Below are 27539 nucleotides of genomic sequence, written 5' to 3' on the forward strand. Positions count from 1 at the left end.
CACACCTCACTACCTGCCCCCTTGACCCTATCCCTTCACATCTAATACCTTCTCTGTCCTCTACCCTCACCCCAGCTCTTACTCACATATTCAACCGATCCCTTACTACTGGTTCATTTTCATCATCCTTCAAACATGCAAAAGTCACCCCCATCCTCAAAAAATCCTCCCTCGACCCCAATTCTCCTGCAAACTACCGCCCCATATCACTACTTCCGCTAGCTTCTAAAGTCCTGGAAAACTAGTTTTCGATCGCCTAACACACGTCCTATCCTCCAACTCATTGCTTGACCCCCTGCAATCTGGCTTCCGTCCTCAACACACAACTGAGACTGCCCTCACCAAGGTTACAAATGATCTTCTTTCTGCTAAAAACAATGGCCACTATTCTATACTTCTTACTTGACCTGTCTGCTGCCTTTGACACTGTTGACCATCCCCTCCTCCTACGGACTCTCAGCTCCCTTGGGCTCTTTGACATTGCCCTCTCCTGGATCCACTCTTATCTCTCTAATAGGTCCTTTTCTGTCTCATTTGCTGGCGACTCATCCTCTCCATTGCCTCTGTCTGTTGGAGTACCTCAAGGCTCTGTTCTGGGTCCTCTACTCTTCTCTATTTATACTTCCTCACTGGGTAAACTTATCAGTAGCTATGGCTTCAACTATCACCTCTATGCTGATGATACTCAGATCTACCTATCCACCCCTGCACTCTCTCCTTCTGTCCTTTCCCACATCAGTGACTGCTTATCTGGCATTTCTTCCTGGATGGCCTCTCACCACCTAAAAATCAACATGTCCAAGACTGAGCTTCTTCTAATCCCCCCAACTAATTCTACTCCCGTTTCTAACTTTACTATCACTGTCGGTGACACCACTATCTCCCCATCAACCCAAGTCCGATGCCTAGGAGTTACACTCGACTCCAATCTGTCCTTCATACCCCACATCCAATCACTCTCTTCATCTTGTCACAACCACCTACGCAATATCTCCAAAATTTGTCCTTTTCTGAGTGCTGAAACTACTAAACAGCTAATCCATTCCCTAGTAATTTCCCGGCTTGACTATTGTAACAACCTACTAACTGGCCTTCCTCTCTCCCGCCTCTTCCCCCTTCAATCCATCCTAAATGCCTCTGCTAGGCTAATCCACCTCTCCTGGTGCTCTGTATCCGCCGCACCCCTCTGTGAGTCCCTTCACTTGCTCCCCATTCACAGCAGAATTAAATTCAAAATTATCACTCTGACCTACAAAGCCCTTACCAAATGCAACCCCCCCCATACCTGTCCTCACTCATCAACAAATATACTCCACCCCATCCCCTAAGATCCAACAACGATCTACTCCTTGCCTCTTCTACCATCACCTCCTCTCATGCTAGACTACAGGACTTCTCTCGTGCGGCACCAACCTTCTGGAACGCACTTCCTCGAGCTGTCAGACTTTCCCCCAACCTCTCCTCCTTTGAAAACTTCCTAAAGATCTTCTTGTTCAGGGAAGCCTATCACCAAATCAGTAACAAAGGAATTCCACTTGCCTAATAGCTGCCTTCATCTAACTTCACACTAACATCATTCCCACCTTTGCAGACCCAACCTCCTGTTTCTCACCCTCCTACCCATTTAGATTGTAAGTTCCCACGGGAACAGGGCTCCCAATTCCCCCTGTATTTGTTTGTTAAATTTTGTCTGGTGTCTCATATTGTACTGTCCTTTTATCTTTGTTACCTATGAACAGCGCTGCAGAATCTGTTGGCGCTTTATAAATAAAGAATAATAATAATAATAATAATGATTAATCCAAATCCAGGTTAGCTTTATGTCTGGTTTCAAACAGTGCTATGAAATTCAAATATTAAATGGTCAGTCGTTACAAAATATTCTTACATAGCAAATTTTATTTGGAACACAAACGTAAAGCTAAGCTTTGAACAAAAGAAGAAATTGGCTTGTTCATTTTTCTAAAATGACAAATGTTAAGCCACAATGTTCTTTTTAATCAGGGAACTGGTGCCAGATAAACACCCACTTGAAGTGTGGGAGACAAGCTGCTTGCAAAGCACTGACAGCGGGTTCTGTCTAACGAAGCAAAATTACTTATTAGAAGAGGAACAGAAACTGAACTGTTGCCAGTCTATTATTTTTACAGTTTTAAAGGAACAATGTAATGAAAAAATGACATGCATGTAATGTTAGCGCTACTCACACTGGAACTCTGTGTTTAACCTCTACAGTTAGGTAAAAAAGGTAGATAAAGTCCAGCTTGGGACCCTCAGAGAACCGCTGGTGCTGAGCAGGAAACAGCTGAAGAGCCTATGAACAGTGGTATTTGCACAACTGTGCCACTCTCTATATGTGTTCCGCTTATGAACTGCAATGTTTGTGGCTCCCAAGCAGAGCATTACATATGTGTTTAACCCCTGAGTTCTACAATTGGTAGTGCTAACATTACATGTTCTAACAAATTAGATTTACAATACAATGTCCCTTTAAGACAATGGACCCCATTTAACAAGCTGTGGAGGCAGTTTTGAGGCCTTTGCAGTACAATCCCACTCATGCAATCCAAGCAACAGCTAGTTAAGAAATAGCGGCTGTAAGACCACAGCTTCCTAAGCTTAAATCCAAACATACAGTACTTACTAGTTTGTGCCATAATAAAAGCACACAGCAAACAAGCAGTGTCCTCTACCCACTTGCTGTGAACAAGGGAGGACAGGTTCCCTTACTTGAAACATTCTCCATCTTCTTTTTGATACATAAGGCCCAAATGAGTAAGATTAATGCACTCAAGCTAATGGGTGAAAAGATTTACCTGTGGACTCACTAAGAGTTCTGCAAAGCATTGCTATGCCATGAGTTACTACTACAAGATGAAATGATCATTTACTTAGCAGTGTCAAGCAAAACAGCTGTATTTATGTATTTGTAAGTTGAGGCATCAGCTGTGCAAGTCTCTGTCATAATACTGCCTTGTAGAAATTGCCATGTTTACCTGTGCAATAACATTCTGGTGGATGAGTTGCATAGATATCCCCATACCCCTTTTTTCTGTCTCTTTTCACAGTTACTACTGAGGGCCCGATTCTCTAAAGCTCAGTATTTAAGCAAGATTATTTCAAAGGTTCCATCGGTAATACAAGGTCCTTCATGGGATTCTATAAAGGAAGGGTTTACCTTGAGGGCTGTTTATCTCTCTAAGGGGCATTCCATACATTTCTGCATGCAAAGTAGACAATGGGGCCGATTTATTAACCCCCGTATTGTGCCTAATACACGTTTCCGTGTGAGCCTTCAGGCTCGCTGGAAACAGTAGTTAAGAAGTAGCAGTCTTAAGACCGCTGCTCATTAACTTGTCTGCTCATTAACTGAGATGGCGGACAGCAATCATCCTAATCGTATACGACAGTGTATGCTGTCAGCATTTAGCGATGCAGGGCGGACATGATTCGCTATAGTGAATCATGTCCGTCCGGGGTATGATAAATCAACCCATATATCTTGCAATATATTGCTCAATAAAATAAGCAGTTTCAAAAGAGTCTTGACAGTATAAAATAAAAATAATAATTATAGAACTAATTAAAAATCATATTGATAAAATGCTTTAATATTCATATTAATAGTATGCAGTGGAAGTTAAATCACACAGTAAAATTCTAAATACAGAAGCAGGGCCGGATTTACTATTAGGCAGAGTAGGCATGTGCCTACAGATGCCTTCCATAGAGGGGCGCCTGTCTCTCTGCTCCATATGCCTTTTCTGCATAACTCTGCGGCTCTGCCCTCACTCACCATAGAAGATAATAACTTTGCCCTAAACGAAGATGGCTGCCATGCTGGCCGGTCTGGTCCGTTTCTCCAGTGAATGCGGACAGAGCAGCCAGAGCGGTCTGAGAGTAAGTGTGTGGGGGTTAGTTATTTTATGGGGAGTGACTGTGAGTGACTATTTGTGCGCTATTACAGAGCGCTCTGAGTGCACGGTGGGCATGTATCAACTGCAGCAGCGGCTGTCAAAATCAAAATGACAGATTGTACAGTCAGAGGGCAGCCTTTCATATAAAATACCATAGGTATGAATATTATTGCTAAAATTCAAAATGCCAGGGCTGTTGCACGGGATAAACACACTTAAAAAAACAAATAACCCATGGTTGATTGTGCACATTGCAGGCTTGGTCATCAAAGTTTCTAAATGAAGTCCCAGTCTAGACAACCTGCACTTTTCTTGTATAAATTATATTTAAAAAAAATACTGTTCTAAATGGAACCTCATCATACTGGGCAAATACTTTCTGGAGTGTTTTGTTGTATATCATGGACTGCCTTTTATGTGGCAAAATTAGCAGCTGCTGTAACAAAAATCATATAAAGTTTTAGGCTGTATCTATAGGTTCATATATGTGAACCAGGAGCGTGTGGGGGCCCTTTAGATTTTGGTGCCTACATTCAACTGGGCTGTAAATCAGCCCTGTACACAAGACCAAAAAAACATATTTAACGAATTATCATTGTGCGAGCGGACATTATCCGATATTGCGGATCATGTCCGCTGCACATCGATAAATGCCAATCGGTCAATAGCAGGGGGTGTCAATCAACCCGATCGTATTTAATCAGGTTAATTTCTGCCGATGTCTGTCCGCAACTTCAGAACAGGCAGACAGGTCATGGAGCAGCGGCTTTTAGACCGCTGCTTCATAACTTTTGTTTCCGGCGAGTCTGAAGGCTCGCCAGAAACAGGGGGCATCAAGCTCCATACGGAGCTTGATAAATGTGCCCCTTAATGTACCAGTACAAATGGTATTTAATGTACATTATTTTAAAATACAAATTTAGAATTGTACAAAAATCAAAGTGTATTTTTTTTAAATTCCGTCTCACAGCCACAATGAATGAGCTAAACAGGGATGCTTATTTGGTATCTGAATATCACAAGTCTCATCATTTTCCTGAAGCATTCTCTGCATGTTTCACTGTTTCATCCTTCCGACCTTTGCAGGCTCAAAAAAAATAAGGTATTGACCTGAAAGTCTTAGCAAGTTGCAAGCTGCCCAAAAGCATTAAAAGAGAATTGGTAGTGTGTACCAGTGCAAAAACGTTATGCTTCTCATTAAAAGTCATGGGTATATTAAAATGCTTTATTTAAACAATGTTATACCAGACTGAGCATTATTGATTGTGAGGGGCATAAAATAATGCACCGCACGTTATCAATAGCACTTCACTTGTAATTTAGCCCATAGTAATCTGGAGTCAGTAATGCTAAAATGACATGTTCTAATGCATTTGAATATGCAACATTAGAATGTCGTTCAAAGTTTTCAGTCTTGCGTCATGTATTAGGGTCTCATGTTAAGTGTTTTTCAGAGTAATCAGGAAACGTGCATTTTTTTGTGACAGCTGAGGCTTGTAGCACCACTGAAGATGGGGATGAGCCTCTACACTGTCCCACAGGGTACGAATGCCATATAATCAATCCAGGGAGCCCAGCAGAGGGAATCCCAAACCGAGGACAGTGCATCAAGCAAAGAGGTAACTCAGGTCAGTTCAAGACAGAACTCAAATAAGTGGATTATGATTACATTCCATTCCCATATAGATGCATGCTAAAAATATATAATATACACATACATACAGCTCTGGCAAAAAATAAGAGACTGCTGCAAAATGTCTCTGGTTATACTAATTATAGCTATGTGTTTTGAGTAAAATGAATATTTTTCCCAAGCTCCAAATTAAAATATTGTAATTTTAGAGAATGTATTTGCAGAAAATTACAACTGTTCAAAATAACAAAAAAGATGCCATGTTTTCAGACCTCGAATAATGCAAACACAACAAGTTCATATTAATACTAATGTTTTAACTTAGCAAGAGCTCAAAAATCAATATTTGGTGCAATATCCCTAAATTTCAATAACAGTTTTAAATGCGTCTTGGCATGCTCCCCACTAGTCTTTCACATTGCTGACGGCTGACTTTATACCACTCCTGGCACACGAATTCAAGCTCTGCCTTGTTTGATGGCTTGTGACCAAATAATCTTACTCTTAATTACATTCCAGAGGTTTTCTATGGGGTTCTGGTCTAGAGATTGGACTGGCCATGACAGGGTCTTGATCTGGTGGTCCTCCATATACACCTTGATTGACCTGGCTGTGTGGCATGGAGCATTGTCCTGCTGGAAATAACAATCCTAAGAGTTGGGGAACATTGTTAGAGCAGAAGGAAGCAAGTTTTCTTCCAGAATAACCTTTACGTGGCTTGATTGATGAGTCCTTCACAAAGATAAATCTGCCCATCACCAATCCTCCACCAAATTTCACAATGGGTACAAGACACTGTGGCTTTTAGGACTCTCCATGTCTCTGTCTAACCATTAGATGGCCAGGTGTTAGGCAAAGCTGAAAATTGGACTCTCAGAGATGATGACCTAAAATTGTGCAGATTTATCTTTGCAAAGGATACATGAGCTGAGCAGTAGGCAAAAAATCAAAGTGCTATGTGATATTATGAGTTCAGAGACTTCACATTTTTGCAAATATTTGAATCAAGAATGTTTTAATCAAACCTGTGCTATTCAGAAGTTGCAATATTGTTTATATCTCTTAATTTTGACATATCTTTTAGATGGAAGAAATATAAGACACAAATATTACAAAGAACATCTAGGTAAGAATTGTATTTTATTTTTTTAAGCACATTATTAAGTATAATTTATATTATTTTTCTTAAAAACAGAATAACAGAAAATAATGTTTTCCTTTGTTGTTTAATAATAATAATAATTGGTATTTCAAATTGAGAGACGCAAAGTATGAGTATGAAAATAATAATATATATTATATATGAAAGCTACAAAAGGCCATTATTTTTAGGTTTGCTGGAAGGCTACTTGTATGTGAAAGTCATGTATAAAGACATTTAGATGTGCACAATCATACTGTGTAAACAAACAGGTGAGTATTTTGGCATAGGCCAACTACGCCTTTGTCGAACTCAACAGGATTTAAGGGAGACTGCAAATTTTGAGGGTTAATTTATAGCATGATGCCTTCCTACTCCTATGCCCTTGAGATGTTTTTATTTATTTGTTTTATTGCAAACCAGTGATCTGCAGTTGTCTAGTATGGCCTCAAGTTGTGAGAAATATATATGACCTATTCTTTCTGGGGGGGGTCAGAGGGTTCAAGGAGTATATATATATATATATATATATATATATATATATATATATATATATATATATATATTTTTTTTATTTTTTTTTTTATTTTTTTTTTTTAATTCATATATATGCACTTCTAAATTTCTACACTCTTATTGGCACATTTTCCATACCTATATACCTAAATGCTTCAGAGTAGAGCACAACTTTGTTCACTCTGTGGTGTCTAAAGACCTCAGGCTCGGTATGATTTAAACATTACATAGTGCTTTACTCATGCTCCTGCCTGTAGGATATTTTAAAGTTTAACACGCAAAGTGCCCCATACCCCTTCATTAGTGAAATGCTTGAGAAGTATTTCTTCACAAGATTCTAGCTTACTACTTCCTACATTGAAATTAATAGGGGTTGTTTTTCAGCTTGTAATTTTGACCACTTCCTGGAAATCCTAGCAAAAAATATATTTTACAACTAATTATCTTTTAAATATTTTTTTACCAAGAAGGGCAGCATCTATTATACAAAGTAAGACCCAAAATGTATATTCATAAACTATAAAAAGCAAATTGCAAAAGAGTAAAACATTACTGCTGTATTTGATTTGAATCTAAAAAAACTAAAAAAACAATTATTTTAATCAGGTTTCACTCATACCTAATTTTCCAATTTAATTCTTTAACCATTTATAAATCATTTTCCAATGCCATGCACAAGGTTTTTCTCACTTATAAATAACGCTTTTACAGTGTGATCCTCTTTCTTATCTTCTGGTTAATTCCTGTTTCTTAATGCTCCCAAATTCTTTAAATACCCTCAGTTCATAACATGGGAAAATGACTTTCATCTTAAGATCTCAGTGACAGACTGGGTTGCTGTGTCTCAAATATGTAGACAAAACTATCATTGCTCAGCAAATGAATTCTCTTATTTTCTAGTTCAAACAAACTAAGTTAAAGGGACAGTCTAATCAAAATTAAACTTTCATAATTTAGATAGGGAATGTAATTTTAAACAACTTTCAAATTCACTTTTATCATCAAATTTGCTTTGTTATCATGGTATTCTTTGTTTAAAAGCTAAACCTAGGCAGGCTCATATGCTAATTTCTAAAACCTTGAAGGCCACCCCTTATTTCAATGCAATTGGCTGTTTTTCACAGCTAGAGGGTGCAATTGCATGTGTTTGATATAAATAACACTGTGACCACACCCTGAATTTACTAGTGAGAGGGCACTGATTGGCTAAATGCAACTCTGACAAAACAACTGAAATAAGGGGGCGGTCTTCAAAGGCTTAGTTACAAGGTAATCACAGAGGTAAAAAGTATATTAATATAACCATGTTAGTTATGCAAAACAGGGGCATGGGTAATAAAGGGATTATCTATATTTGTAAACAATAAAAATTCTGAAGTAGACTGTCCCTTTAAATGAAAATATAGTACAGGTAGAAAACCCTTTATGCAAACTACTTTGGGCCGGAAAAAGTTTGGATTTCAGAATAGTAGAAATTTTGGAATATTTGCATCTTTAAAATGGGACATTTTGGAGAGGTGATAGAATTAAGTGTAAACAACAATATCTAATGTCATTTAGGCAATATTTACATGTCATAATACAGGTAGTTTTATATAATTGTAGTACTTTTGTATACATAGTCCCTAAGAAAGATAGCACAGTACTGTAATCAGAAATGTTATATTTGTTGTTTTAAATAAATTATTTGCATTTTAGAACACAAAAAAGAAGAAAAAACTAATACACAGGCAGAGAAAATTGAAACTTAAGAGCAGGGAAAAATAGTAATGTTTTGATCTTTTTTTTTTTTTTTTTTAAATATGAATTAAAAAGTTTGAATTTCAGAAACAGTTTGGATTTTGGAATTTGCAGATTTGTACCTGAACTCTTGCTTCCAGACTTTGCATTATTTAGTTTGGGTTTGCATATCTAGGTGAGAAAAATTCTAAAAACTGTCCATGTTTTATTAGCAGCTAAGATAAGAAATCTAAACAAGAAAGTATTCATTAAACTATTAAACATTATATTGAATTTAAAGCAAAAGTAAAAATGAAACTTTCGTTATTCATATATAACGGAGACCTCCCAAATGTCCGTATTTGAGAGTGGCGGTCCCTAATTCTGAGCTCTGTCCTGCTGTCTCTGAAACAGTCATATGTCCCTATTTGCAGAATTTCCCTTAGACTCTCCACAAACCATTCAGACACACCTGCTGACCACCCATACACGCCCATAATCCCAGCCACTATCCATCAGTGACACTGCCCCTTCTAACATGGCTCCAACCACAAAACTTTAATGGCCCCTCTCAAGTCTTTAATACCTAGCCACAAATGTTGGTATGTTTAATTAAAAAAACTATTCCAATTATTACGGTCATCAAATTAACCTCTGTATTTTGTATCCTTTGTAAAAACTTAGCTCCTTTTCCATGACAGCATACTGAAGAAGGCTCAGTAGTGTGCACTTGTTTTGAGTATCACAGAAACAGTCAGTTCCAATAGGTAACATTCTTCATTTTATTCGGCACAGCATAAAAACATGAGAGGGCTCAAGCTTTTACCTGTGAGCCTGTTGGGCCTGTGAGCCCTCTCATGTTTTTATGCTGTGCCGAATAAAATGAAGAATTTTACCTATTGGAACTGACTGTTTCTGTGGTGCGCCCAATTCCTGGATTTCTCTGTATTTATTTGATAAGTTGGCAGACTTATAGTGGGGCTGCATAGCGGAACTTTTGTGGTCAGCAAAGCATTCCCAGTCTCCATTGAGCCAGTAGGAGGATTGGAGTCTCCACCCCTAGAAGTTATCAAGTTTGGAGCGGTGAGCCGTGCGCTATACACACAGACCTTTGCTGTGTTGTTTGTTTTGAGTATCATATGGCAGCAGTTTTGTGTATGAAAATGTTTGTAACAATGTTATACATACAGTGCTAAACATATGCCTACCTCAGTATACTCTCATGGAAAAAATCTGTTTTAACAAAGTATGCCTTAAAAAAGAGGTACATTTTATAATAGAAGTTAATTGGAAAGTGCTTATGTTTTTTGTTTTTTTTGTTTAAAGGGACATAATACTCATATGCTAAATCACTTGAAACTGATGCAATATAACTGTAAAAAGCTGATAGGAAAATATCACCTGAGCATCTCTATGTAAAAAAGGAAGATATTTTACCTCACAATCTCCTCAGCTCAGCAGAGTAAGTTCTGTGTAAAAAGTTATACTCAGCTGCTCCCAGCTGCAGGTAAAACAATTAAAAAAATGAAGAAATGAACAGCAGCCAATCAGCATCAGCAGTGCTGAGGTCATGAACTCTTACTGTGATCTCCTGTGATTTGACTTAACTCTCATGAGACTTCATAGTAAGCTTCCTTTACCTGATTGGTGAAATAATATGAGAGTTCACGATGCTCATCCCTTCAGTTGTCCCGGGACAGACACACTAATATGCTGCTTAGAAATCCTTTACAATGGGAGGTGGCTACTGAGGACTTTTTGAGGTAAAATATCTTTCTTTTTTACATAGAGATGTTCAGGTGATATTTTCTAGACAGCTTTTTACAGCTATGCTGCATCACTTTCAAGTGTTTAAACATTTGGGTATTATGGCCCTTTAACATACACATGTCCTATTAAGTAAATTAAAATAGGTTACATTAGACCTTACCTGTCTAACCAGACCTTTAGTGTAACCTTCTCTGGCACATTCTCTGACCCTTTACCACTTTCTGTTGGGGAACCACAAGGCCCTGTCCTTGGTCCCCTTCTCTTCTCAATTTATGCATCATTCTTAGGTTCCTTAATACAGTCCCATGGGTTTCAATACCATTTGTTTGCTGATGATACCCAAATCTACATCTCTGCACCAGACCTATCCCCTTCTTTATTAAAGGGACACTGTACCCAAAAATTTTCTTCCATGATTCAGATTGAGCATGAAATTTTAAACAACTTTCTAATTTACTCCTATTATCAAATTTTCTTCATTCTCTTGGTATCTTTATTTGAAATGCAAGAATGTAAGTTTAGATGCCGGCCCATTTTTGGTGAACAACCTGGGTTGTCCTTGCTGATTGGTGGATAAATTCATCCACCAATAAAAAACTGCTGTCCAGAGTACTGAAACCAAAAAAAAGCTTAGATGCCTTCTTTTTCAAATAATGATAGCAAGAGAACGAAGAAAAATTGATAATAGGAGTAAATTAGAAAGTTGCTTAAAATTGCCTTCTCTATCTGAATTACAAAAGAAAAAATTTGAGTTCAGTGTCCCTTTAACCCCTTAATGACCGCAGCACTTTTCCATTTTCTGTCCGTTTGGGACCAAGGCTATTTTTACATTTTTGCGGTGTTTGTGTTTAGCTGTAATTTTCCTCTTACTCATTTACTGTACCCACACATATTATATACCGTTTTTCTCGCCATTAAATGGACTTTCTAAAGATACAATTATTTTCATCATATCTTATAATTTACTATAAAAAAATTATAAAATATGAGGAAAAATTGAAAAAAAAAACACTTTTTCTAACTTTGACCCCCAAAATCTGTTACACATCTACAACCACCAAAAAACACCTATGCTAAATAGTTTCTAAATTTTGTCCTGAGTTTAGAAATACCCAATGTTTACATCTTCTTTGCTTTTTTTGTAAGTTATAGGGCCATAAATACAAGTAGCACTTTGCTATTTGCAAACCACTTTTTTTTCAAAATTAGCGCTAGTTACATTAGAACACTAATATCTTTCAGGAATCCCTGAATATCCATTGACATGTATATATTTTTTTTTAGTAGACAATCCAAAGTATTGATCTAGGCCAATTTTGGTATATTTCATGCCACCATTTCACCGCCAAATGCGATCAAATAGAAAAAAACGTTCACTTTTTCACAATTTTTTTCACAAACTTTAGGTTTCGCACTGAAATTATTTACAAATAGTTTGTGCAATTATGGCACAAATGGATGTAAATTCTTCTCTGTGATCCCCTTTGTTCAGAAATAGCAGACTTATATGGCTTTGGTGTTGCTTTTTGGTAATTAGAATGCCACTAAATGCCACTGCGCACCACACGTGTATTATGCCCAGCAGTGAAGGGGTTAATTAGGGAGCATGTAGGGAGCTTGTAGGGTTAATTTTAGCTTTAGTGTAGTGTAGTAGACAACCCCAAGTATTGATCTAGGCCCATTTTGGTATATTTCATGCCACCATTCCACCGCCAAATGCGATCAAATTAAAAAAAACGTAAAATTTTTCACAATTTTAGGTTTCTCACTGAAATCATTTACAAACAGCTTGTGCAGTTATGGCACAAATGGTTGTAAATGCTTCTCTGGGATCCCCTTTGTTCAGAAATAGCAGACATATATGGCTTTGGCGTTGCTTTTTGGTATTTAGAAGGCCGCTAAATGCCGCTGCGCATCACACGTGTATTATGGCTAGCAGTGAAGGGGTTAATTAGGTAGCTTGTAGGGAGCTTGCAGGGTTAATATTAGATTTAGTGTAGAGCTCAGCCTCCCACCTGAAACATCAGACCCCCTGATCCCTCCCAAACAGCTCTCTTCCCTCCCCCACCCCACAATTGTCCCCGCCATCTTAAGTACTGGCAGAAAGTCTGCCAGTACTAAAATAAAAGCTATATATATTTTTTTTTAATGATTTTTTAAGCATATTTACATATGCTGCTGTGTACTATCCCCCCTTAGCCCCCAACCTCACTGATCCCCCCCCCAAACAGCTCTATCCCCTCCCACTCTAACTTAATGGGCGCCATCTTGGGTACTGGCAGCTGTCTGCCAGTACCCAGTTTAGAAAAAAAAATGGTTTGTTTTTTTCATTTATTGAAAGTTTAGCTTCCCCACACACAAACCAACCCCCCCACCCCTCCACGATAGCTTTTTGTGCTTTTGCACAAACAAGATTAGGCAGATTTTATGAAAAGATTTTCCGTAGTGTAGCCGTTCCCACCCGCTCCCGCCCCGTGCACGCGCCCGCCCGCCACCCTCCGTGCACGCGCGCGCGCCCGTGCGCGCCCCCGACGGTCCCGATCCCGATCCCGCCCCCCGTGACGTCACGCGCAACACCGATGGCCGCCCACCCGCCTCCCAATTCGGCTCCCACCCACCAACGATACCGGCCATCGATGTCCGGTGCAGAGAGGGCCACAGAGTGGCTCTCTCTGCATCGGATGGCCATGTATGGTTATTGCAGGATGCCTCCATATCGAGGCATCACTGCAATAACCGGAAAGCAGCTGGAAGCGAGCAGGATCGCTTCCAGCTGCTTTCCACACCGAGGACGTGCAGGGTACGTCCTCAGGCGTTAACTGCCTTTTTTTTGAGGACGTACCCTGCACGTCCTCGGTCATTAAGGGGTTAACCCCTTAATGACCGCAGCACTTTTCCATTTTCTGTCCGTTTGGGACCAAGGCTATTTTTACATTTTTGCGGTGTTTGTGTTTAGCTGTAATTTTCCTCTTACTCATTTACTGTACCCACACATATTATATACCGTTTTTCTCGCCATTAAATGGACTTTCAAAAGATACCATTATTTTCATCATATCTTATAATTTACTATAAAAAAATTATAAAATATGAGGAAAAATTGAAAAAAAAAACACTTTTTTTAACTTTGACCCCCAAAATCTGTTACATATCTACAACCACCAAAAAACACCTATGCTAAATAGTTTCTAAATTTTGTCCTGAGTTTAGAAATACCCAATGTTTACATCTTCTTTGCTTTTTTTGTAAGTTATAGGGCCATAAATACAAGTAGCACTTTGCTATTTGCAAACCACTTTTTTTTCAAAATTAGCGCTAGTTACATTGGAACACTGATATCTTTCAGGAATCCCTGAATATCCATTGACATGTATATATTTTTTTTTAGTAGACAACCCAAAGTATTGATCTAGGCCAATTTTGGTATATTTCATGCCACCATTTCACCGCCAAATGCGATCAAATAAAAAAAATCGTTCACTTTTTCACAATTTTTTTCACAAACTTTAGGTTTCTCACTGAAATTATTTACAAATAGTTTGTGCAATTATGGCACAAATGGTTGTAAATTCTTCTCTGTGATCCCCTTTGTTCAGAAATAGCATACTTATATGGCTTTGGTGTTGCTTTTTGGTAATTAGAATGCCACTAAATGCCACTGCGCACCACACGTGTATTATGCCCAGCAGTGAAGGGGTTAATTAGGGAGCATGTAGGGAGCTTGTAGGGTTAATTTTAGCTTTAGTGTAGTGTAGTAGACAACCCCAAGTATTGATCTAGGCCCATTTTGGTATATTTCATGCCACCATTTCACCGCCAAATGCGATCAAATTAAAAAAAAACGTAAAATATTTCACAATTTTAGGTTTCTCACTGAAATCATTTACAAACAGCTTGTGCAGTTATGGCACAAATGGTTGTAAATGCTTCTCTGGGATCCCCTTTGTTCAGAAATAGCAGACATATATGGCTTTGGCGTTGCTTTTTGGTATTTAGAAGGCCGCTAAATGCCACTGCGCATCACACGTGTATTATGGCTAGCAGTGAAGGGGTTAATTAGGTAGCTTGTAGGGAGCTTGCAGGGTTAATATTAGATTTAGTGTAGAGCTCAGCCTCCCACCTTAAACATCAGACCCCCTGATCCCTCCCAAACAGCTCTCTTCCCTCCCCCACCCCACAATTGTCCCCGCCATCTTAAGTACTGGCAGAAAGTCTGCCAGTACTAAAATAAAAGCTATATATATTTTTTTTTAATGATTTTTTTAAGCATATTTACATATGCTGCTGTGTACTATCCCCCCTTAGCCCCCAACCTCACTGATCCCCCCCCCAAACAGCTCTATCCCCTCCCACTCTAACTTAATGGGCGCCATCTTGGGTACTGGCAGCTGTCTGCCAGTACCCAGTTTAGAAGAAAAAAAATGGTTTGTTTTTTTAATTTTTTGAAATTTTCTGTAGTGTAGCTTCCCCACACACAAACCAACCCCCCCACCCCTCCACGATCGTTTTTTGTGCTTTTGCACAAACATGATTAGCCAGGTTTTATTAAATACTTTTCCGTAGTGTAGCGGTTCCCACCCGCTCCCGCCCCGTGCACGCGCCCGCCCGCCACCCTCCGTGCACGCGCGCGCGCCCGTGCGCGCCCCTGGCGGTCACGCCCCCGATCCCGCCCCCAGTGACATCACGCGGCACACCGATGGCCGCCCACCCGCCTCCCAATTCGGCTCCCACCCACCAACGATACCGGCCATCGATGTCCGGTGCAGAGAGGGCCACAGAGTGGCTCTCTCTGCATCGGATGGCCATGTGAGGTTATTGCAGGATGCCTCCATATCGAGGCATCACTGCAATAACCGGAAAGCAGCTGGAAGCGAGCAGGATCGCTTCCAGCTGCTTTCCACACCGAGGACGTGCAGGGTACGTCCTCAGGCGTTAACTGCCTTTTTTTTGAGGACGTACCCTGCACGTCCTCGGTCATTAAGGGGTTAACTTGTGTCAATAACTCTCTTTCTAATAATTTATCCTGGATGTCCCCTCACTACCAAAAGTTAAATCTTCCCAAAACTGAGCTCTTTATCCACCCCCTTCCAAAATCTCTACCCCCCCCCCCCAACTTTCTCAAACTGTTAAAAATAACATAATTACTGCAACCCCGCATGCCTGATGTCTTGGGGTCACACTTGACTCAGATCTCTTTTTCACTCTCCACATCCAGTCTTTGGCCAATTCCTGCAGCCTCCACCTTAAAAACAGCTCCAAAATGTGCCAGTTTCTCACACAAGACACAACTAAGACTTTAATCCACTCACTCATCATTTTCCGCCTTGACTATTGCAACTCCATCCTCCCTAGCTGCCGTCTATCTCCCTCAATCCATAATAAATGCCTCTGCCAAGCTGATTTTCCTTAAACATCGTTCCTCATCAGCTGCACCTCTCTGCCAGTCCCTTCATTGACTTCCTCTAACCTCCAGAATAAAACACAAAAACTCTCAATAACACTGTTCCACCCTTTATCTCCAACCTAGTCTCTAGATACTTTCCATCCCGTCCCCTTCACTCTGCTCATGACGTCCTTCTCTCCTCCTCTCTTGTTACCGCCTAACATTCCCATCTACAAGACTTCTTCTAGGTAGACGCCTGACCACTACATTGCAGGAAATAGTGCTGCCATCTACTGCTCTTGCAAATAAGAAATATTCTTGCAAAACTGCTACGATATAGTTCTCCAGAAATGGGCTCGCTCTTATGCATACGTCCCTGCTTTTCAACAAAAGATACCTAGAGAATAAAGAAAACTGTTAAGAGAAGTAAATTAAAAAGTTATTAAAATTACATGTTTTATCTTAATCACGAAAGAAAAAAAATTGGGTTTCATATCCCTTAAAAATGACAATGAAAGATAAGAAAAGGTTGCCTTTAAAATGTAAAACAATCAAAAAAGGTTATTTGACTACATCATTAATCATAAAATACGATAAAAAAGTTTAAAAGGAAATGAAACCCAAAACATTTCTTTCATGATTCAAATAAAACATATAACTTTAAACAACTTTCCAATTTACTTAATTTGCTTAATTTTCTTAGTGTCATGTGTTGAAGGAGGAGCAATGCACTACTGAGAGCTAGCTTAACACATCAGGTGAGGCAATGAAAAAAGGCATAGAAATGCAGCCACCAATCAGTAGCTAGCTCTAGCTCCCAGTAGTGCATTACTGCTCATAAACTTACCTAGGCTACCAAGAGAACAAAGCAAATTAAGTAATACAAGTAAACTGAGAAGTTGTTTAAAATTGCATGCTCTATCCGAATCATGAAAGAAAAACAATGGGTTTCATGTCCCTTTAATTAGTGTTGTTTAATATATTTAGTATTAATGCTTGTTGGCAATTGATAATTAAATATCGGTTGCTCAATGGCTGAGAGGGACAACTATATTGGTGGGAAAACCTCTACAACCTCTACAAGAATTAAAAAACTAAAAAAAGTGTTTTCTTAAGAACTGTGTTTAAGAGTAGGTGAAACAGCAGATAGTATGTGGAATATAACACAAAGTACATCAATTTACATAATAATAAAAGAGACATTCAAAATAGGTGGTACAGATCCAGTAGGGGTTAAAGCTCCGACTCCAAGGATAAACAAGTGACTGTAAAGAAGGAATCACAAAAGCATAGTATGTAATGCACAAGAAAAGCACTACAGGGAAAATACTCACTTAGGGGTCTATCTATCAAGCTCTGGAAGGAGCTTGACGGCCCGTGTTTCTGGCGAGTCTTCAGACTCGCCAGAAACAGCAGTTATGAAGCAGCGGTCACAAAGACCGCTGCTCTATAACCCTGTCCACCTGCTCTGAGCAGGCGGACAGGAATCACCACAATTCAACCCGATCGAGTACGATCGGGTTGATTGACACCCCCTGCTGGCGGCCCATTGGCCGCGAGTCTGCAGGGGGCAGCGTTGCAATGTTAAATGCGGAGAGCGTATTGCTCTCCGCATTTAGCGAGGTCTTGCGGACCTGATCCGCACTGTCAGAAAAGGTCCGCAAGACCTTTGATAAATAGGGGCCATAGAGTCAAGTGACAGGAATGACTAACTCTATTACACATAGATATGGACAGCAATATAATATATATATGTTTTGGGTTAATGTCGTGATTTTGCTTGAGAAAGGCAACACGGTCTCTGAAACTGTTTGTTTTTTTAACATTTTTATTGTTATTGCTTCTAACTTGTTGTTTTTATTATCTTGGAATAAAACTTCTGGAAAAAAGCTGTTAGCTGTGTATATTTACATGGAATAAAGTGTTACAGATTGACTACAATAACCATTTACTTATAACAGATCAGAATCCTGCAAAACCAACATGAGAATTGTGTTGATCAAAACATACTAATAATAATCCAGATAGGTAAACTGGAGCTTCCCATGTTAGGACCAAATTAGCTAATAGTTTTATTTTTGTTTTTGTTTAGTTTTTTTTGCAGGTTTGCAGGAAAACTTGTATAACAATGCAGAGTTATTTAGCTCAATAAAAACCTTTTTATTTTAAAAAAAATGTTTTAAAAATCTCCCTTTCAAAATTAATTAATTTAATTTATTGTTGTGACGTTTTGGGGATCAAACCGTCCCCTTCATCCAGTGAGTACGGATCTACTTTGTACTATTGGTAACCACTGTTCCTTACACCCTGGCCATTCATTGATGAAGTGACAGTGCTTATCTCACAACTATTGCCTATATATATATATATATATATATATAGATATACAGTGTATATATACAGGTAGCCCTCAGTTTACGCCGGGGTTAGGTTCCAGAAGGAATGGTTGTAAATTGAAACCATTGTAAATTGAAACCCAGTTTATAGTGTAATTCAAAGGTAAGTGAGGGAGTTAGGTTCCAGGCCCCTCTCAAAATTGTCATAAGCAACACCTTATACATTATTTTTAAAGCTTTGAAATGAAGACTTTAAATGCTAAACAGCATTATAACCCTAATAAAATAATCACACAATACAGAATATATAATTAAACTAAGTTAAATGAACAAAAACATTTGCAAAACAGCATTATAAACCTAATAAAATAATCACACAACACAGACTTCACTTGCATTTTTCTGCAAACATTTCTTTCTATGCATTCCAATTTGGACTGATTTATAGACAGGAAGATCTTGTTCTTTTGAAATCTGCTTGATAGCTCAGGTCTGGTTAAACTGATTAATTTCAGCTTGCTTGGCTTTGCTGCAACACAAGTGGACAGCTCCACCTACTGGCTATTTTAATAAATGCACAATGCTTTTCAATAGCAGTCACATGACTGGAAAAAAGATTGTTATTCTGAAACAATGTAAATTGAACCGTTGTAAACCGAGGGCCACCTGTATATATATATATATATATATATATATATATATATATATATATATATATATATATACAGTATATATATATATAATTTGCACATATTTTCTTCCTAATCCCTGCAGTTTGGTGGTTATAAATAGCCCTCACCTTGTGTTTGAGAAAGATCAGATGTACAGGGTAGGGTTCAGGCTTTGCAAAGCATTTTCTTTTGAGTATATATTTTACCTATGAATATCATAATTTACTGCTTTAAGGTAAATATAAAATGTCATTACAGACCTTCAGATACAAATGATTGCAGTAGATCTGCCTGTGCCAGATCTACATAATACAATACCAGGACCTCTCCCTGTCCAAACATTCTGTTACAGAAGCTGAGAATGTGGGCGTGAGAAGCAGTGCGTAATTAACAAACCATTTTAACTAATTCAGTTCCAGCAGCCTTTATATTACACAAAATAAACATATAAACAAAATTGCTGCTTATGTAAAGAATGAATTGACTATTCAGAGGTAAAAAAATGACACAGTTCTGTAATAAATTTAAAACCAGTGATAACTGCAATGTACAAACATTAGAAATTGGGAATTAACTCCTTTTCTGTCAGGAGTATAAGCACTATCATTTAAATTCTAACACTCCAAATCGGCTATTGCGTTTTATGTTAAAATGAATAGAATGACACACACTTTTACTGTGATTTTTCACACAGTTGTAGCCACAGTTAGTTACAAGGGATGAGTGTATACAAAGATAAAATACACGCCTGAATGAAGTACTCTGATTCTGCACTTTTAGCCTGTTTTCTTTGAAGACTCACATTTTAAAGGGACAGTAAAAAGCTTGTAATTACAGGACATTTCTGTTGTGTTGCTGTAGAATAACATATCAGCCTTAACCCCTAGACGCCGTTAGGACGTTCCATGCCATCCTAACAGCAATGGGCTTTAATGCCGTTAGAACCCCATGGTATGTCCCACTGTTTTTGGCATCCTGCACCCTCCCCCTTTTAGTCAATGGGAAATCTGACTGGGTCGTGTGCCTAGCATCGTAAGCAGTCCCTCATGATCCGATCCCAGCCTTGAAATCGCATTGACGATCACGTGATTTTGTTTTTCAAGCAATTGTTTAAATCTGAACGTTGTTCTGATCTTAAAGGGACACTCAAATTAAAATAAACGTTTATGATTCAGATAGAGCATGCCGTTTTAAGACACTTTCCAATTTACTTTAATTTTCAAATTTTGCACAATTTTTTTGTATACATACTTTCTGCGGAACAAGCTCCTACTGAGCATGTGCACAAGATCACAGGGTATACGTATACTAGTCTGTGGTTGGCTGATGTCTGTCACATGATACAGGGGGCCGGAAAATAGGAAAATATTAATTTGTCAGAAAAAAAATCTACTGCTTATTTGAATTTCAGAGTAGGTGTAAATCACTGACTTTTTAATATTCACTTGTTAATTAAGCAATTCTATTGCATTGAGTGGTCCTTTAAAAACTTGCCCCTGCATGAAGGGATTAAAGTCTTTAAAACAAATCCTTTTTACTACAATTGTTTATCAATAACCTTGGTCCTGATTTTGTCACACATTCATCTGAGGCTTTCTCCTCCAGGGGAACCTGACCAAACTCCTTGAGAATCACTACTCTAGGGAGCAGGACGCCAAAAACGGTGGGACATTCCATGGTGTCCTAATGGCATTAAAGCCCTTCGCTGTTAGGATGGCATGGAACTCTAGGGAGAGTTAGTTTTCTGCATACGGCTCAATAACCCAGCTTGTGATTGGCTGCAATGACAGATCCAAGTCTTCCAGAGGGATCCCAGAGGTTTAAAGACTTCATTTACTTGTAAATTAAAATAAAATCTTGATTTTTGTTTTTAAATGATTATGTTTGAACAAAATATAGATTTAATATTAATAGCACCAATTTGCTAAAATAAGGACTAGATAATTACATGTGTTTTGTTGTTGTCTATATACTTGATCATTTAATGTCATTTTTATAGATTGTGATGTACCTATAAAATTATATTTTAATTAGATTTTTATTTTACATTAAAGTGAAGGTAAACTTTGGTGAATGAAAGCCCGTTTTTAAAAAATACTATTAAAAACAGGGGCACTTTCATTCATCAAAGTTTACAAATCAGCCGTTTTGATTAAAAACTTACCTTTTTTTTAATTCACAGTCAGAGCAGTTACCCCCTCCTGGAAATCCTCTCTTCACACGTCAGCAATGACTAATCCAGCTTCCTCCAATCACGGCTTTCCCTCCAGGGTAGTCATTGCCTGAGGCAATGCTGTGATTGGAGGAAGCCGGATTAGTCATTGCTGACGTGTGAATAGAGGATTTTCAGGAGGAAGAAGCTGCTCTGGCTGTGAAAAGAAAAAAAGGTAAGTTTTTAATCAAAACGACTGCTTTGTAAACTTTGATGAATGAAGTGCCCCTGTTTTTAGTAGTATTTTTAAAAAACGGGCTTTCATTCATCAAAGTTTACCTTCACTTTAAGTTTAATTGAAACCATAAATACACACGTTTTTTATTATTTTTTACTACAGGCAGTAATTACAACAATATTGTGGTTGGATTTGATAAACAGCCCCAAAAGCACTTAGGATAAAGATACTTATACATATGAAGGTATGTTCCTTGTAAATATAATCATTTGTTGTACAAAATATGGAGGTGAATGTGATACCCCATTTTCTTACTCTAGGTTTATGTGGTTTCACAGCAGAACATAAGGGAAGTATTTAAAAAAACATAAGTAGAAAATATATTATGAACTCAATGTAAAAAAGAAAGATATTTTATCTCAATATTTTCTTAGTAGCCACATCTCATTGTAAAGGGGCTGCTAATGCTTACTGTGCAAGTACCCGGACAAAAAAATTGTTCAATTCGTCATAAGAAAAGTCAAAAGTCAAGTTTACATATTGTTTGACTCACACCGGGATCAATCAACTGACAAGGACATTGCTAAATTGTTATTGAATAGAGTGAATTTGAACTTTCAAAGCCTATCCTGCTCAATTAATTCAAATGTGAACTTCATGAAGCATTTGCCACTTGCAGAAAGGCCTTTCCCACCTTTTACCGTAATGGTTTTAAATATATGAAATATTAAACACATTTTTTGTTGTTGTTCATTTGTTTTGTTTTTCATTAGAGAGACTTTGTTTATTATTTTTAGAAGAATGAAACCAATAACAAAACAATTTTTTTTTTACATTAATGCAAATCCAAATGCACATGTCTAATAATTAACATTAGTGAATGCACAAATAACACTGGTATAGTAGTTTAAATGTATATTTAAACATTTTATGCTTCATATTTTATTTCTGCCAAAATAACTATGCTATTAAATACATGGTTAGTGCAAATGTATATTTTTCCAAATACAGTAACTATTTTATCAACATGTCCTGTCACAGCCCCAGTACTCAGAGTCTGATGATATTTATTACAAATAAGAATGTTTGAAATAACTACAAAAGAATTGCTAGTTATTTGTTGCTATTAGCATAATACGAATAGATGTTTGGCAGGGTTCCTCTGCACACAGTATATAGAACCAGCCTTCTTTTCATTACTGATATTAAGGTGTGAGCTTAAATCATTATTTGTATTATCACTGTGTCAGTACAGTACTTTAATAGTGCATTTATTTTTATCCCTAGAAGACGGGTAAATAGTACATAGGAAGGTGATATTTTTTGTTCTAGTTTATTTCATAGAAAAAAATGACTATATAAAACAATGATTAAGAGACAACTAAAATGTGACAGCTGACAAGTGTTTGCTTGTCTGTTCTCTTTATTTTTACAAGCATGAATTTGCATGAGGGTATACGATGTCATTGTGTGCTTGTGTTTGCCTGGGTATAATTGGATTTGTGTGCTATGGGGGGGGGGGGGGGTATTTTAAATATATAAATCATCCATTACAAGGGGAGTGATGAAAAATGAGGGGGAAGGAAAATAGAGATATGAGGTGAGGAAAATAGAAAAAGTATAAAGGAAGGGGTAATATTTATGATCTTACGAAGGGGGGCTCAGTTACAATAACTGCTCATACTGTATTTGGAAGGAAGGAAGGCTAAATAAATAATTACATAAATAAAGAAGCCACTTTGAACACAACAAAACACCAGCTATCAGTTTTTTTTATGTTGCTTACAAGAAACATGTTTCATATAATGAATCTTAATCAATTAAACATCAATTAATAGCTTTGAATAGAATCTCAGCATATATACATGCCTGTGCTATTAAGTATACTGAACGAGATTTTAGGTTGAGTCAACTTATCCGATGGCAAACAGTGGTTCAACTGGTACAAACATACTGTGTCTTCACCATAATTATATTTGCAGAAGATCATTTTACATTTGACAAGGGACTTTACAGGCTAACACTACATATTTTTTGCTAAACACAATGTAAATACTGTTTAGAGTTACAGTTATTAAACAACTTTAGTTAAAATTATGTTTGAAGATGTAATCGCATTTCAAATCATCACAGCATTCCGATTGTTTCACGGACACACTGTCTAATCACAGCACGCCCGATCCAGCCATTGTGGCACAAAATGTAGCAGCCAACAGCTTTACCCAGTGCAGGAACACGTTACATTTAGTTCAATGGCGTGATCGGGCACTGTGATTAGACAGAGTGCCCGTGATGCGTTTTTTTAAAAAACAGAGGAGCAGATAAGGCTAGTGAGGAAGGTAAGGTAAGTTTGGGGGGAGTTAAATATTTACAATGCTTTATTTTTTTTTTTACAGGTGTCGCTAAGGTTAATGTTCTCCACATAGTGCAGAATTATGCAACATAAATGTCTAGGTTTACTGTCCCTTTAATGTTTCATTAACAAGTCTCCTACCTTGCCACATGAGCTAACACTTCTCTGCTTCCCTTTCATAACTGTGGGTTATGTCTCTGGATGGTAAACATTAGGTTTAGGTGTAAAACACATTTTCACTTATTGAGAGCTGTTGAGTGTAATAAAATGTTGCCACTTTCACGTCCCTTTTAAAGCATCATGCAGAGATAAAGTGTAACACAAAATATATGCATTTTTATGTTTATTTTACTTTTATCAGGGCATTAGACAGTTTAGGAGTAATTGTGTGAAGTCCTGTAATTTGATATTAACAGTTTAAAAATATTAGTGGCATCTGCTTGGCAGCAGCTTTTACACAGAAGGTAATTGTTAGTAATGGGGTAAATGTTGGACAGTAATAATAGTAAGCATTCTATGTGTAATTGGCCAGTGACATCACCATTATTGTGCTCAAGTGTGCAGTAATGAGAACTTTACTCATAAACCTGAGAGTCTCTGTGGGACACTGTGCTTGCATGATCTCATTATAATTTGTGTATATGATTTCATATACATAATTTATGTAACATTAATTATCCATTAAAATACAGATGCGAAGCAAATTGCTTGTATTGTACGTCCTGCAGTAGTAATTCTAAGTAAGATTAATGGGGCAATAATTCCATTGAGGGGTTATATTGACATAACTTTCAATTTTGCCTTATAGCTACATAACACAAAGTTTTTCAATAAGTATCTGACCAATTACATGGATATTTCTGATATGTGTGTGTGTGTATGTGTGCTTGTGTGAGTATGTGTGTGTTTGTGTGCATGAGTGCTTGTGTGTGTATGTGTGTTTGTGTGTGCATGAGTGCTTCTGTGTATATGTGTTTATGTGTGCATGTTTCCTTGTGTGTGTGTGGTTTTGTGTATTTGTTTGTCTGTTCGTGTGTGCATGTGTTTGTGTGTATTTGTGTGTGCGTGTATGTTTGTGTGTATTTGTGTGTGCATGTATGTTTGTGTGTATTTTTGATTGTGTGCATGTGTGTTTGTGTGTGAATGTCTGTGTGTGTGTGTGTGAGCGTGTGTGTTTTTGTGTATATGTGTTTGTGTATGCATGTGTTTGTGTGTATTTGTGTGTGTATGTGTATTTGTGTGTGCGTTTGTGTGTGACCATATATGTCTGTGTGTTTTTCATTTCTGACCTTCAGAAAAATGACTGTTCAAAGACAATTTACAGTTTATATTTTCATATTTGGGGTTTAAAATGTTTTGTTTTTTTTACATTAAAATTTCAACATTTCTGCTTCTCTTGCTCGGGGTCTTATTCATTCTTCTTGGCTGTAGATCTCTTCCAGGACCCCTCTGTCACTCTCTGCTTGCCAGTCTCTATATCTCTCTTCTGTCTCAAGAGCTTTTTGTCATTATGTCAGTATCTTATTAACAACAATCATGCATATTGTGCAATGTTTTTGTAAAAATTAATTACATGGTTTTTTTTAGCATTTTAGATATCTAATATAGAAGCCCAAAAGAAGAAAAAAATCTCTCCATAATTCAGAGAAGACATTTTTCCATCAAAGACATTTTCAACATTGTTGATCACTTTTCATAAAGCGACAACCTCTCCATCAAATAGACATCTTAGCAGCAGTAAAAAGACATCAACGAATTTAATGTGTGAGAGCTCTTGTTTTCTCCTGAAGAAACATATCTACAATACAGAGAAAATTCTGCTCCAGAAATCTCTTACATTTCTAGATGTTCTCTGAGACTTGTTGCTAATGGAGAGCGGAAATAAATACTGTAGTATTAAAGACTGTTAGTGAAGTAATACAAGTCCTTTTTTTAGATTTATGTCATGGTTTGGTTCAAGAGACTTACTAAATGTAGGAAAGATATCTTCTAGACTTGGGTGATTGAAATTTGAACACTTAAAAGGCAGTGGCTGACATCTTGAAACAAAGGTCCACCAGCCTTTGTGGAAATGCTTGCATGTATGCAAGATACCAACATTTTAATATAGCCCATGTTCTAAAAGCAGTATCAGAAATTGTAAAAAGAAAGAAAAGTTAGAAGGTAATTTTAGTTATTCTATAGAATATCTGTTCAGTTTCAGCCACTCTGTCCTAAATATATATAAAGATAAGCTTGGTAAAGTACACATAGGTCTACAGTGGTTTAGAAAGAGCCAAGTCTGGGAAATGCCTAATTTGTAGACTGGAGTTGGACATTCATGTCCTAAATGGGTGAACAAAACACTAATATTTCCAATGCCAAAGTCTAAAAAAGGTGATAATGTCATTTTTTTAAATTGATTGGTGTAAACATGTAATGTAAACCAAAAAGTGCATCATAATAAATACTTACCAAACCATATTTTGCATATGTTTACTGTGACATATAAGGTTTTCTATGTATATTTTGCTACAATAATATGTAATTACATCATACTGTGGGGATCTATTATGGACTAGTTAGGTGTAGTATTATTCTACTATAACAATCATCCTATCAGACATAATTTATTAGCACAGACTGAAAAAAACTGTTTATCTGCAGATCTGTTTATTCCCTTTCTATTCACATCATGTTAATTTCTGCAGTAATAGCAAATGGAAACTTTTTAAAGTTTCTTGGCTTCTCAGCATTTTATTTTGAGCAATTTACAAAGCAATTAAGCTCCCGTTAATAGATGGCAATGACAACTGTAGAATTTACAAATCTTATTTGTTCACTTTGTCAAGAAGAATGGTTACAGTATTCGGTGACAGCAGTAGCCATGATGAATGGAGACATTGGGCTCCATTTATGATTCCCCGGGTGAACAAGGTTCACTGTTATAAACCTTGTCTGTCCAGCTTTGCGGCGAGCAGGCAGAAGTACGTTGTCTGCATTTAACATTGATTGTGCAATGCTGTGCAAGAGAGGGCTTTCAACATTTCAAACTTGAGACTAAAGGGTTTTAGGAATTGCACTGTCCATCTAAACATAAAAGCTGTTTCTTGTGAATATTTTTACTTTTTACACAGATTTAAAGGGACAATAAGACATATTTACACTGCATTTCTGTTTTCTTGCAATATAATACTTTAATTACTATCTTGTTTGCTGCAACTGTTGTTAAATGGCCAATCTCCACCCACCACTTGCCTTATTTAGAGGATCCAATCAGGGTTTTAGCCTACAGCTGACAAGGCTAACAGTCATTACATTAGTGTAAAGTTCATTGTTTACAATTGTTTTCTGTTAAAGCCAAATAGTGAAATATATATAGAATAGTTAGAATTGAGAGATCACTGTGCTTTTTCAGTTCTCAGAATTTGAAAAGCCACAATTTTCAGAGCTAAATTAAGATAAAAAGGGGGTAAAATAAACAATTAAAAAGACATGAAACCCAAACATTTTTCTTTCATTATTCAGATAAAGAATACAATTTAAAAAAAGTTTCCAAGTTACTTCTGTTATCAAATTTGCTTCATTTTCATGTTATTTTTTGTTGAAGAGATATCTAGATATGTAGTGTGCATATGAGTGAAACACTACATGAGTGGAAATAGTGCTTCCCTCTAGTACTCTTGCTAATGTATAGCATTGTTGCAAAACTGCTGCCATATAGTGCTGCA

The 27539-nt window shown here is 37.4% G+C and overlaps 1 protein-coding gene across 1 annotated transcript in view; it reads left to right on the top strand.

Annotated features, from left to right (window-relative positions):
• The window catches only part of WFDC1 (WAP four-disulfide core domain 1), a 106967-nt gene extending 80675 nt beyond the window's left edge, over positions 1–26292 (top strand). The window contains 4 exon segments of the mRNA XM_053700833.1: positions 5405–5545; positions 6635–6676; positions 21639–21720; positions 25417–26292. Coding sequence (XP_053556808.1) covers positions 5405–5545; positions 6635–6676; positions 21639–21700 — 245 coding nt within the window. The 3' untranslated portion in view covers positions 21701–21720; positions 25417–26292.
• Positions 26293–27539: the final 1247 nt, after the last annotated feature.

This window comes from Bombina bombina, chromosome 1 (assembly GCF_027579735.1).
Source record: "Bombina bombina isolate aBomBom1 chromosome 1, aBomBom1.pri, whole genome shotgun sequence".
In the NCBI taxonomy this organism is placed as follows: Eukaryota; Metazoa; Chordata; class Amphibia; order Anura; family Bombinatoridae; genus Bombina; species Bombina bombina.